General features: G+C 53.9%; 1 protein-coding gene across 4 annotated transcripts in view; it reads right to left on the bottom strand.

The window, feature by feature from the left end:
* The window catches only part of OTOG (otogelin), a 76743-nt gene that overhangs the window by 10837 nt on the left and 52339 nt on the right, over positions 1–13567 (bottom strand). For 3 of the 4 annotated variants that reach the window (XM_059407598.1, XM_059407589.1, XM_059407601.1), the window contains exons 36-47: positions 11284–13079; positions 10290–10458; positions 9836–9981; positions 9172–9261; positions 7799–7982; positions 5245–5465; positions 4894–5032; positions 3139–3333; positions 2714–2926; positions 2006–2110; positions 1729–1836; positions 1198–1299 (exon numbers count right to left, since the gene is read on the bottom strand). In XM_059407598.1, the coding sequence (XP_059263581.1) occupies positions 1198–1299; positions 1729–1836; positions 2006–2110; positions 2714–2926; positions 3139–3333; positions 4894–5032; positions 5245–5465; positions 7799–7982; positions 9172–9261; positions 9836–9981; positions 10290–10458; positions 11284–13079 (3468 nt within the window). The remainder of the gene's footprint in view (positions 1–1197; positions 1300–1728; positions 1837–2005; positions 2111–2713; positions 2927–3138; positions 3334–4893; positions 5033–5244; positions 5466–7798; positions 7983–9171; positions 9262–9835; positions 9982–10289; positions 10459–11283; positions 13080–13567) is intronic. The other variant, XM_059407595.1, reaches the window with a different exon arrangement.

Genomic DNA, 13567 nt, shown 5'->3' on the forward strand with positions numbered 1-13567 from the left:
TTCCTCCTGAGAACCCCAGAGAGAGGGGTGCCTGGGTGGCTCAGTGGGTTGAAGCTTCTGCCTCCAGCTCTGGTCATGATCCCAGGGTCCTGGAATCGAGCCCCTCATTGGACTCTCTGCTCAGGGGGAGCCTGCTTCCCTCCTTCTCTCTCTCTCTGCCTGCCTCTCTGCCTACTTGTCATCTCTGTCAAATAAATAAATAAAATCTTAAAAAAAAAAAAAAAAGAACCCCAGAGACACACATGAATAAAGAGCAGGAGGCCAAGAAGGACAGAAGAAGAGAGACACAGAAAGAAAGGAAAGACAAGGCGAAGGACGCTGGCCCTCTGCTCAGATCAGCTTTGTGAACACTTGGCGACGAGAGGCCTGGAGCCCCCAGGTAGGGCTGATCTGTGCATTGGGGTCAGCTCATCTGGGCATGCGCCGTGGAAGTCTACTCTGCTCCAAAGTTGGTTTCTGACACTGAAGCCGTCAGGGTTGCCCCTGGGGTCTCCTGGCAGACAGTCCCCGCCTACACCACTTTGGGCAGGCGAAGTTCACTCCCCTTTTCCCTATAATCAGTGTGCGGTTTTTGCAAATGAAGTCATCTTGAAATTCAACCAGCTTGTTAGGTTTTCTTAACGTCCCTGATGCTGCCTCTACTAGGCTTAAGGGGTACTATTAAGGTACCAGGTATACAGTACACATTATATTAAGGTACTACGTCCTGTGAAGATATCAGAAAGGGTCCACTTCGATTTACGGTCGCAACCCAAAAGAGCTTCCAAGGCTTTGAGATGCAGGGTCTTCTGGGATGTAGGCTGCATGTGCAAAGCCAGGGTGACACAGGGCAAGAGGGGCCCTGAAGCAGGGGCCTTGGCTCATAGAATAAGGACTGTGAATCAGTGCTGGGAGGGTTGGGGTGGTCTCACCCTAGGCCTCCCCCTGGGCCTGCGGACTCCAAGGGAGGGGACAGGGAACCTCCTCCTGAAAGCTCACAGCCATCCACATCCCTGCCTGGACCCCGCACCATCGCCTGGCCCAGCGTCCTCCGGTGAAGCCTCTTCCTCCCTCATAGGTTTGGCTCCTCCTCACCCTGGGGCTCCCTGTGGCTCCCTATTGAACTGCCATTGGTCCTGAGGGAGGGCCTTGTGAAGGGGCACATAAATGTCCCTGGAGCCCCTTGAGGTTGCATGCCCGCCTCCAGCTGGGACTCACCACACTGATACAGAGGACAGCAGAGCTCTGTGGTGTTCCTGTCCACGGTGAGCGCCTCTCCTTCCTGACACTCGGGGATCGGATCTGGACAGTCGCCACAGGCTGAGGAGGGGAGAGGAGCCACGGCTGTCACAGGAAGTCCCCCTCACAGAGTCTTGGTACAGGGCAGGTTGCTGGGTTGGTGGAGGGGGGTACCTAAAACCCAGCTGTGACAGGAGCTGGACTCAAGTAGCCTTTCATGGCCTCATGGGGCCTGTCCTGGAGCAAGAATCTAGATCCTCCTTGTCTACCTAAAGTTTTACACCAAACAAACACCAATTTCCTCCTGCTAGTAATGAGTGGGGTGAAGCCAGGCTTGGTTTCCTCTTCCTCCTTCCATTTGTTCTGAACAGGAATCTCACCCTTGTCCTGTGCCCAGTCTATCTGGTGAGCTCCACAATCTCCTTCCCAGCTGCCCCCAAGAAATGTGTGAGGAAAGGGATGTCCGGGATCCAGCTGTGCACACTGACATCTGCTGGCATGTCTACCCACCGCAGAAGTAGGAGGGGCAGCACGAGTCCCCCAGGTGACCCACAATCAGGATCTGGTCCTGGCGGCAGCTGGGGACCAGTTCTGCCTCACACAGGTCTGGGTCACACTCTGCAGAAAAGATAGAACTTAAATGCTGGGAGCAGACCCTGTCTGGCCATGCCTGAGCCCCCAGCCCGGCTCTGCCCCAGTCCCTAACCAGAACCCAGTCCCCAGAGCTCCCCCTCCCGGGCTGCAGGGTTCCCCACTCCCCTGCGCTCCCCGCCTCAGAATCTCTCACCACAGCTGTAGCTGGGGCAGCAGGAGTCCTCCTGGAAGTGGGTGAGGAGTCGGTGGCCTGGGCGGCAGGTAGGGGCGAGGCCCTCACACAGAGTCTGGTTACACACTGGGCCAGGGGCCACAAGGCATGTCACCTGAAGGCTAGGAACACCCCCACCCCCACCTCCTGGCCTCCAGTACTCCCCAGCATCTCGAAAGCTTGTCTTCATTTCTCAATCTCCCCAGAACCTACATTCTAGGAAGGGGCCTCTGAGGGTCACACAGAAGGTCCAGGGCTCGACAGAAGAGCATTAATTGTTAATATTCATTGAGATGGGCCAAGTGTCAGCTGCTGTCCTAGATCAGAATCAACTTCTACAGTCTCACAATCAGCCAGAAAGTGGGGACTATGATCAGTCTCGTGCTATAACAGAACCAGCTAAGGCACAAAAGACATTAAATGATCGCTGAGGTCGTGAGGCTGCAAAATGGCAGAAGAGTTGTCCAGACTGCTCAGGTCCATAGCCTGTGTCTTCAAGCCCTACCTCACGCTGCTTCCTGAGGGGGCCTCCTCTCCCCCAGGTGGGGTTCTCCCTGCTTGCAGCACACCCCCCACACGCCCCTTTCATTTTCCCAAGCCTTGTCCTATCCATCAAGGTCTGCAGGGGGAGCCGGCGCCCTTTAACCATCTTAACAGTTGAGGTTGAGGGAAGTGAATGGCGGGACTTACCACAAACCGTTCCCAGGCAGCAGGGATCCTCAGTGGGCAGGAGCAAGGCCACCTCCCCAAAACGTGGGCAGGTCTCAGGGCGGGGCCCCGGGCAGCCCAAGTCCACTGGGACAATGGTGTTGGGAGCCTGGCACTGGTGCTGGCAGCATCCACTGAGGGAGCTGTTCCAGGTCTCCCCCAGGGCCCGGGGCACGCCCGTGCTGTCAGTGCAAGCTGCAGTGGGGGACAGGGTGGGACACAAGGGACTGAGGTGGGTGGGAAGACCCAGACCATCCCAGGCTTGACCTTCCCTGGGACACTGACCATCCCCAAAGCAGACCTAGAGGGGGGCAGATGGGCCTTGGCCATGGGTGGCAGGTGGGATGAGGAGACCCTGGGGTGAGGTCAGCTTTGGAGGGCCCTATCCTGGCCGGGAAGGGACCTACCACACTTCTCCTCGGGGATGCAGAGCGCGGAGTGGCGCCGGTGCAAGAGGGTGCCCTCGGAGCAGACACAGCCCTCGCCCAGCACCTGGCACTGCTCTGGGTCCAGTGGGCCCAGCAGCCCGTCCTGGCACGTCTCGGGGGGCTCGCAGGCTGCCACACATGCCTGGTAAATGGAGTCACTGGAGCATAGGAAGGCTGCAGGGGCACAGTGGACAGCAAGCAGGGCTCAGACCCCAGGCAGAGTGAAGAAGGGCCTCAGAGTGTCATCTGGGCCTCAGCAGAGAGTGCAAAGGGGTTTGGTGTCCCTGCCTCCCTTATCAGAAGGCAGCAAAGCACCACCCCAGGCCAAATCCAGCCTCCTACGGACTTTTGCGAATAAAGTTTTATTGAAACACAGCCACGCCCAGGCACCTGCCTATTGTATCTGGCTGCTTTTGCACTCCTAGGGCAGAACTAATTGTGACAGACACAGTAAAGCCTGAAAAGCCTCAGTTATTTACCATCTGGCCCTTCGCAGGAAACATTTGTCAAATCCTTGCTTTAGATCAGTGTTTTCAAATTTTCTTGACCTTAGAAATTACACTTTACACTGTGGTCTGGTACACACCGGCATGCAGAGCAGTGGTCCTTAAACCTCAAACAGTGGTCCTTACAGAGGACTCATTTGGGAGCTTTTGGAAATCCCCTTGCCAGGACCACACCCGGAGCAACATTAGAATCTCTTATTGTGGGGCCCAGCATTCGTACTTTTTGGAGTTCCCTAGGGATTTTAAAGGATGGCTTGGGACTGAGAATTACTGATATATATATATGATATATATATATATATATATATATATATATATTTGAAACTTTTTTTAGAGCATTACTGATATACTGAAACAAACTTGTTCACAAAACAATATTTACTCAAAAAAAAAACCCCAAAACCAAAAAAAAAATATTTACTTTTTCTAGGTAGAGTACACACTAGCATTTTCTATTCTGTTGCATATTTTGAACATGGTGTTGACCCCCAAAGTTGGTTTCATACCCACAGTGTGGAAAACACTACTCTAGATGACTTTCTTTTTATCTTTTATCTGCCGTCGTATTCTAGGCGTGGTCTTCCTGTGAGCTCCTTCCAGCCTATCTGGATGTGTCCATATTTATAAATCAGAGTGCCCTAGGCCGGTCCACCCCTGTCTACACCACCAGTGCAAACCTAATGGGATGGGGAGGGGTGGCTCTCACTTCCCTTCTCAGGCAAGGAAGGGAGAGACTGAAGGAAGAGAAAGATGACCAAGAAATTAAAAGAAAGGCAATACATCCTGGATGGTAACCATGTAGTGGGCCTGCGGGAGACACTCAGCACACATTACCTCCATGTCACCTTCAAACCAACCCTAGGGGGAGCCATTACCACTTTCTTCATTTTACAGAGAAGGAGAAGAGATTCAGGTAAGTTAAATAATAAGCAAATAATATTCATTGGGCTTATTAATCTACATTATAATAAAAATAAATGTGTTAAATTATTCATAGATGGATTTATATTTATTATATAGTATATTAAATATGTTTATATTATATTGTATATTAAATAAAAATACACTTATTTATGTATTTATCATAGATATATTGATAAAATACTTCTTGAATTACAGAGTAATATCAATGAATGAATGAATAAATCAATGACTAACAGGGGCGGGAGCGTCAGAAGCCACGGAGGAGTCGCCCGTCCTCCCCACTCCCGCTCAGGCCCTGACTCACGGCAGTAGTCAGAACGTCGCCACTCGATGCACACGTGGAATTTGTGGCACATGGCCACATACACCGTCAGTGCCACGCAGGGCTGCTGCACGTACTTGGTGTCCCGGATCCACAGCTCACAGAACGACTCTGGTGGCACCTGGGCAAGCCAGACAGTGCTGCTCCCCCCTGATTCCCCATATCCCGGGGCCCAGCTCCTCCCAGCCACAATAACCAGGCACAATAACCAGTTTCTGGAGACTCATGATCTGGCCCCAGGTTCAACACCTCTGGGGAGCTGCTCTCTGCAGGTAGGGACTGTCCTTCCTAGCCTGGGAGGTCCCCCCATGCCGGGCCCCAGCGGGTACCTACAAAGCGGTGGCAGGCGCTGAAGGTGCGGTTGGACACCATGCGAAGGCAGGGCGAGCAGTCCGCTGTGGCACAGCTGTCCGGGCGGAAGCGGGTCTGGCCCACCGAGGTCAGGGAGCTGGGCACCTGCCAGCTGTCCAGAAAGGGAGCGGGGTCCTCAGCCTCACCCACCACAGAGCCGTCCTCCAGGGTGAGGTCGTTGGCTGCATCCCCATCACAGATGCCTGGAAAGGGAAGGACGATCCCAATAGCCATAATGATTACCACCACTCCCAGGTCCCTGGGTGTCACTTTGCATATTTCTTACAACAGTTCTTTGAGGCTGGTATTACTATTATCCCCCTTTTACAGATGAGAGAAATGAGGCACAGAGAAGCTAAGAAACCTGCTGTGTAGGAAGATATCATCATTCTTAGGAGACAGACACCAAAGTATTTAGAGATAGAGGGATACAATGTCTCTGACAAACTTTCAAATCACTCAGAAAAAATGCATTTATGTAAAAAAGGCAGAACATAGAAAAGTGCACATATAAAAATCATATATGTGTGCATGCATATATATACACATATGTATACCTATGTGTGGTTTTTATACATCTTTATACACATCTAAACACATTTTATACACCTCAGTGTACACACAGAGGCAGGAAAAGCAAATGTGGCAAAATGTGAACCCTTGGTAAATCTGAGTAAAAAGTAAATGGGAGTTCCTTATAGTAGCTCTGACCTTACATGAAAATTAAAAATGACTCCAAGAAAATCTGCCTTAGCAGAGACTGCTAGCTAAGTGTAACGCCTCTTTCCTCTTCTTCCCGGACAGTTCTCTAGCCTGTTTTTCCCAGGATCTCCTGGGGCTGGGGGAGCCCATGCTGAGTGAGGAGGAGGGTGAAGGGTACCGGGGCCAGGCGGTCCATCAATATTCTTTGACTCTCTGACTCTTTTTCCTGCAGTAGAGTTGGAAGCGTGTGTTGAGAATGGCAGAGCCGCAAGATGGAGGGAGTCTCCACTTGGGAATTTTTGTGTGCCCGAAATAGACTTCTGTCAGGTCATAAGACATTGAAATGGGGTGGGAGCTGAAGTTTCTCTGTCACAGCTTCTACCATGACCTTAACTTTCAGCTTCCTCTCTCGAGCTCTAGGCTCCCCACACACACTTCCCTGCCCTTGACCTTCTTATGCTGCTCCCTCTGCCTGAAACACTTTCTCAGAAGTTCTTTCAAGAGCGCTTCGGAGGCACCCGTCCACGACCTTCCAGTTCTGTAGAACGGATTTTGGTTTGGCTGGGCTGTCCTGCTCTGAGTGCAAAGATTCATTTTCCTTTAGATAAATTTTCTCACTCTCCCAGTAGTCTCCCCTGGTTCCCCAGCAGGGTGCCCAGGACACAGAGTGTTAGTTCGGATAAAAATTGGCTGACTTCTGCTTTCACACCTCCAGCCACCAGTTTCATGAACGTAAAGCATGATTTACTCAAAACCTTCAGGTTTTATGGTCCCAGTGGTTGCATTTTTGGTCTTGACATCGAGTCACCGAAGGGTGTCCTGAGTATCCTAGGGAGGAGATTACTGCTGAGGCCAGCACTCCCTGCCAGGCATAAAGAGTGGAAGCAAGACATGGTGAGAAAAAGATGATGGAGTGTTGGCAGTGCTGTGTGTGTGTGTGTGTGTGTGTGTGTGTGTGTGTGTGTGTGTGTGTAAAAAAATATGCTTGCATCAGTAAGTCAGTAAGAACAGAGGTTTCATAAAACAGTGATTTCTTCTGTTTTGCCTACTATCTGTTCTGGGACTGGCACATGGTAAGTAATCAAAGAATGAGCAAAGAGCAGACTTGCACATGTTAATTCACATGAGGAGGGCATTCTGAATACAAAGGTGTGAGTGTCAATGATCAAAACGGTGCAGATTTATGGACGTACATGTATGTGTTTATGGAACATGGAAGTGCTCCTCTGTTCCCTGGCATCATAATGTCTTGTCACAGAATGTCCCGTGGGGGAGCAGCTGTCCACACTCACACTCCCCCTGCACCCCCCCTTCTCCTTATCAAAACACATCCAGTCCCTAAGGGCACACTCCCGCAGTCATGTTGGTGTCTGAAGAGCCCCAGTGTTGTGGCAGCTCTGCTGTGTGAGTTGGGGCAAGGTGCTTAACCTCTCTGAGCCCCCTTTCTTTTTTAGTTCAATGGTCATCTCTTAGGGTTGTTAGGTCGGTGACCTGCAATAAGTGAGATCAGAGTGTGGAAGTGCTTTGTGAAGTGCCCAGGCCTATGCAGACAGGAAGGATTATCTGGTATTAGGAAGCTATCCGGGAAGCCGACAGACAATCCCAGTTAAAGTGACAACTGGCCGAGGCCAGAGCCCTTAGCCGTCTCCCTGCTGGCAGCTTCTGCCTCAGAACACCAGACACTAGGTCTCTCTGCCCTGGTAGCCATGCTGCTTCCACCTTTGGCCTGGCCTTCTGTCCCAGCTTTCCCTGGGTTCACACAGGGGAACCTATGCTGGGAGACAGAGGTGGACCAAAGAACCATCCCCTCTCCCCCAGCTGGGTCCCACCTCACCGCATAGGCCGCGGCCCTGGGCCTCGCTGGCTTTGCTGGCCTCCAGGACCATGAGTCCTGAGCTGTGCAGCCACTGGATCTGGATGTGTGACGGGGTCCGGATCACATACATGTGACCTGTGTCCTCAATTCTGAATCCGTGTCTGCTCACAGGGGGCCAGACGGGCTGTGAGTCCACAGTCACCTTGTGGGGGGAGAGTGTTCAATGTGAGCACAGCTTGTCTGTCCGTCCACGCACCCATCTACCCACCCATCCATCCATCCATCGACCTACCCACCCATCCATCCACACATCTATCCAACAAACAGTATCAAGCTATGTAACAGGCTCTGTTTCAGGCACATGTGGCCAAGACACTGTCCAAGTGGCATCAAAGAATTCCAAAACCATTTTTATGAGAAAATGATAAAACAAAAAGACACAACAACGGGAGACAGGTTGCATCTCTGTGCCCAAACAAACATGCACTTTGAGGCTTTGTAATCACTCTCCTCCCTTCCTGATTCTTCTGCTCAGGTCATTTCTTCTGGGGGATTTCCCCCAAGTCTCCAGCCTCAAGCTTGGGCACCCCTTCTCTGGGGCCTCCTCATCTCTGTGCTGACCTCTCTTTGTTCCCTCATCGAGGCACCAGATCCACCTTTGAATCCGCAGCACTTGCCTTTGGGCCCGACATAAACCGGGGTCTCAATGTTTGTTAAATATGCAACACACCCTAATTCTCTCCACCACTATACAGTCACAGCTACAACCTCTGCTACATATTGACAAGGTTAAATTTGTATGTACTATGGATTAGTAGTTTTACTTTGTAGAAATGGGAGATTAAAAGATTAGAATCTTAAAATATTTATAATGACTTTAAACCTCCCTCTCCTAGAGCAATCACTGTTTTATTAATCACTTTGCAAATTATCCAGGACAGGAACTTCGGTGTTGGGAAACTTTGACCTTGGGAAATCCCTGGTGCTCTCAGCCAGAGCCTTCCTAGCTATGCAGAGAGGGGATGGGGCTCCATGGACCTGGAGTGGCCTCCCAGGTCTGGGAATGAACAGTCGCATCTAAGAACTTGGGCTTTAGCTTCTGATCAAGATGGAGTAATAAGAACTAGATATACCTTCTTACCTTAAACAACCAAAAAAACCCTGACAAATTATATGTAACAATAGTTTTCAGGCATTGAACAGTTGGCAGCACAGGAGAATGTGTGCTGAGAAAGGGGAAACAAATGAGGTGAGCCTTTTGCATTATTTTTCATTGGAAGGGTCCCTCTCTGTCCTTGCCCCCCAGTCGTGAGCAAGACCTCTCCACAGCTGGACGCCCTGCGGCTTGCCTGATCGCAGCCCTGGGAAGACTGGCTCTCTGATGCGCTCACCTTCCGGCTGAAACGGTCAATGGTGACCTGATGGGTCAGGTGAGTCACATTCAGCATCACCAGGCAGAACGGAGGCCAGTTCAGGTGCCCCTGCAGAGAGAGCCCAATCCTCATCAGCTTGGAGCCCAGTCTTTGTTGCCTTCTCCTCCTCCTCCTCCTGCTGGGGAGCCACTGTGAGCATCCTTTCTCTGCCACCCCCTCGCAGTCTGCCAGGGGCACCGGTCGGGGCTGGGCAGATGGTGCACAGAATCTCAGGGAGCATGTCTGGTTCTACCTGACCTCCTGTAAACCCAGCCAAAACAAAAAGCAAAAACAAACAGAAAATCCTGCCCTCTTCCACCTGGCTCATGAGGGTACCCTAGTAGGTGATTGTCAGTGGCCAGCATCCTTGGCCATAGGCCACATGGCTGGAGTGGCATCCCAGCTCCTCTGCACTCGCGTGCCTCCCACCTGGGCTTAGGCAATGGGGATGAGCTGGGAATGGTGTCGGCCCCAGAAAGGGCCACAAGGTGGTACACTCCCCTGATAGACAGAGCTACTGTAGGGGTTTCCGCGTCTGTCCTCGCCTCTGGCACCCCTTAAAACCCAATTCACTGCTCAATCTCCCCTCCAAATCTCATCAAATTCCGAGGCCCCAGCAGCAAATGCAGCCGGGGACAGTCACCAGGTTGGCACTTTTGCAGTCAAGGACATGGACGGTGACCATTTCTTTGGGGCTCTGGGTGAGGATGTAGATGGCCTCCTTGAACAGGGCTGCGTGGCTCCCATCAAAGGTCACGAAGCTTAGATCAGGGAAGATTGAGCACCGGCCTGGGGGAGGGGCAAGGATGAGAAGATTAACAGATGCTTCTGGGGCAGAGGCCACCCAGGTAGTAGCGCAGGCAACTTGGCCTTTTCCCAAGTGGGATTCAGAGGCCCTGAGGGCTGGAGAGTCCCTCAGAGCAGGCATCACAGAGATGAGGCTGCAAGAGTAGGGACCTGCCAGTTCAGGGGTCACAATGAGACAAGATGTCCCACAGGAGAATGCATTCAGGTCAGAGTTACCCTAAGGCCAAGGAACACACAGGGAAGGCGCCGAGGTCACGTTTGGGGAGGATCTGGTGGACCCCAGGACTCACAGGCACATTCCCATAGGGGGCAGCAGCGGTCCCCGCCCACCCTCACTGCGAGGCCCAGGACCCCACAGCGAGGGCGTGTGGCACCCTGGGGACAGTGCTGGGACTGGTTCACTCGGATCAGCTGGCCCTCCAGGCAGATGTGGCGGACGCAGTCCTGCTCAGCGATTGGCTGGGGCACAGGGTGGAGAGACAGCATGAGTGCCCAGCCTAGTACTGAGCACCTCACTACCCGCCCCTCCCCCCACCCCCACCCGAAGCTAAGGGCATAAGATCCTTTCCAAAGTCAATTGTAGCAGGGCAGGGGACCCAGAGGTATAACTACTAGGGAATGGTGTCGTCACCCTCAACCCACCCAACACGCCCCTCAGGGGCCTGGGGACGAGTTGAGCATGAGATTGGGGATCAGGGACTGAATCCCCAGGATTTCTGCGTATCTGTCCAGCCCTGGTAGAGAGGTCCAGGTACACAGATGTGCAGACGTGCAAGCTCAGACTCAGAGAAACCTGAGCACGCACAAGCACACGCACACACACATGCACACGCACACACAATCTTTCTTACAAATGTAGATCTACACTGTCTCGTGACACCATACAGCACACACACAGATATATGATTGCTCGCCCTGAGTCTCACACATGTAAACTTTGCACACACAGTCCCACGTGACAATACGGATACAAACATACACCCCCCAGCACACTCATGTTTCCACGTTCTGGTGTCACACTAAGTCATCCAGTTGGCCCTAGGGAAATGGTGAGACTCTGCCATGACATCAGGGACCCAGAAGAGCCTGCAAAATTTGTCAGCTCCAGAGTGTGGGGCAAGCCTGAGGGCAGTGACTGAACCGCCATCTTGCAGCCTGGTGGTTGGTAAAGGAGAAGCTGCCCCAGGCTGAGAGGAATGTGACGCCATGATGGTGTCCCAGCCAAGTGGCCCAGGAGAGAGGGACATAGGGGACCACACTGGGGTGGCCTGATAGGTCACTCACAACACAGGTGGGAGATGTGCTTTCCTCAGTGGTGGTTGTTAAGGTCTCAGCCGAACTCGCTGCGATGCTCTGGGCGGGGGCTGAGCGCCCAGACTGCTTGGTGGTGGCCTCTGCCTCCAGTTCTGCTGGAAGCTGCGGTCCGGCCGGGGTTCCATGGGCCTGGGCCAGCTGAGGGAGCAGAACGAGTGAGCTCTCCCGGGAGGCGGTCCTGGCCGAGACACGACTCAGGGGATAGGATGTGGGCACCAGTGGCACTGTGACGGCCCAGGGGCCATCAGCCTCCGGTGCCAAGGCAGACAAAGTGTGGGCCACAGCAGGCGTGAGTTCTGTGGGCACCCCCTGGGCAGGACCATATATCCAGGGGGGCAGAGACACTTGCTTGGACAGAATGGCCATCTTCTCTGTGGTGCTCTTGTGTGGGGCAGCAGAGAGCGTGGGGGCTCCCCCCTCAGCCATGGCCACGACTCCAGAGACTGGCAATGTGGCTCCCAGAAGCAGGCCTGGTGCCGTGCCTCCTGCCTGAGGGGTTGTATAGCTGGGTAGGCCTACCTGGGCCACGACAGCAGGGGTGAGAGGCGGTGCTGAGCTGAGGGTCTGCGTAGGTGGGGTTGTGGCCATAGTGGGAGATGTGGCCTGCTGCCGGAGTGGAAGGGTGACGACAGAACCCTTGGACCTGGGTGTGGCCACTGGGGCAGATGTGCCCACCTTGGCCAAGGGCAGGCTGGTATCAAGAGGCAGGCCAGAGAGGAGCTGGGGTGGCTGAGTTAAATCCACGGACATGAAGGGAGTGACCCCCAGCCCGTGAGCGAGTGTGGATGGGCTGGCGGCAGCTGGGGTCCCCGGGGGCAGAGCTGGAGGCCCGGTGGCTATGGTAGTTTGCCGGGTGGGGTGGAGTGGGGCAGTAGGGATGGGTCTTGGAAGTGAGGATGCTGGGGTGCCTGCGGACTGGCTGGGCCCAGGCTGCTTCTCCATGGGTGGTGCTGTCTCCACTCTCTTGGTAGCCAGAGCACTGACAGGAACCTGCTGTGCTGTTGTCCTAGCCTCGGCTGGGAGGCTGCTGGGCCTTGAAACGCTCTGGGCCTTTGTGGGCTGGGGCATCCCTGTCTTGTTCATGACTTTTATGATTGCAGGTGTCAGCAAAGTCTTGTGGGATCCCAAGGAAGTGGGAGGCCTGGAGGTCACTGCAGGGGAAGCCACAGGCCTGGAGGAGGAACTCGTAGGCAACTCCAAGCTTGGGAAGGGCTGGAGCGGGGTGGTCCTGATAGGCAAAGAGCCGGGGCCTGGGGCTGTCGCAGCTTTGGTCATGAGTGGGAAACGAGGTGCGGGGGGTGACTGGGCTGAGTCTGTGATATTGGGGCTCCCTGAAAAGGTCACAGTCACCCTCGTTGTCTTCACAGCCCCTGACCCTATACTAGGCGTGGGTGTCTGCTGCGAAAGGAAGAGAGATGAGGATTCTGGGGTAAGGGTGGTAGCCAGGTGGCTGGCGGTCGCTCCCATGCTGGCTGGGGCCTCTGTGGCGGGGGCAGGGAGGTTAGGTGAAGTGACCCCCGGTGGCAGCTGCAGAGTGGCCTGTGTGGGGGCTGGAGCCAGCTCTGGCCCCTCAGTAACTGCCATGGGTGGATTCAGAGCTGTGGTGAGTGGGGCAGAGGGACCATGCACTGGCTTGTGGGAGGGGGCCCCGGGCGCTTCCTGTGGAAACTGCAGCTCCTTGCCACTGAGAGTGGGCAGCTCCTGACCGGGAGGCAGGGTCTGGTCACCAAGAGACTCTGTGGGAACCAAAACCATGGGCTCCACACCTGGGGCAAAGAAAGAAGCAGCTCAGACAATGGGACACCTGCTGCCTGCCCCAGGGGTGTCTTCACTGGGCAGGGCTGTGAGGTAGGGTTCCTGAGCCAGCAGCCTAGGTGAGCATGGGGGAAGGCAGCTTCCAGCCGCCAGTCAGGCAGTCTGACCAACCCAGGGGCTTCTGTTGTGTGGGACTGGAGGACTCCGCAGGTCTGGACTCTGCCCCATACCTCAAAGCCCGAGCTCAGAGCCAATGGACCTCTGGTCTGCCTTTGCCTGTACTGCATTCCTACCACCTGATCCCAAGCCAGTCCCCTCTCCACTCTGGGCCTCATTTTTCTCTCTGTTTAGTGGGAAGAATGGGCTGGATGGGGTCCCTGCCTACTCTAAAGGTCTCTTCCAGAGGCTCCTATGCTGACCCTGCTTCTCCAGAGACCTGGGGACTCTGGGCATGGTTGGTCAAAGCAGAAGCTGGAGATTTAGAGGAAATCTGAGGGAG

Source organism: Mustela nigripes, chromosome 1 (assembly GCF_022355385.1).
Source record: "Mustela nigripes isolate SB6536 chromosome 1, MUSNIG.SB6536, whole genome shotgun sequence".
Lineage (NCBI taxonomy): Eukaryota > Metazoa > Chordata > Mammalia > Carnivora > Mustelidae > Mustela > Mustela nigripes.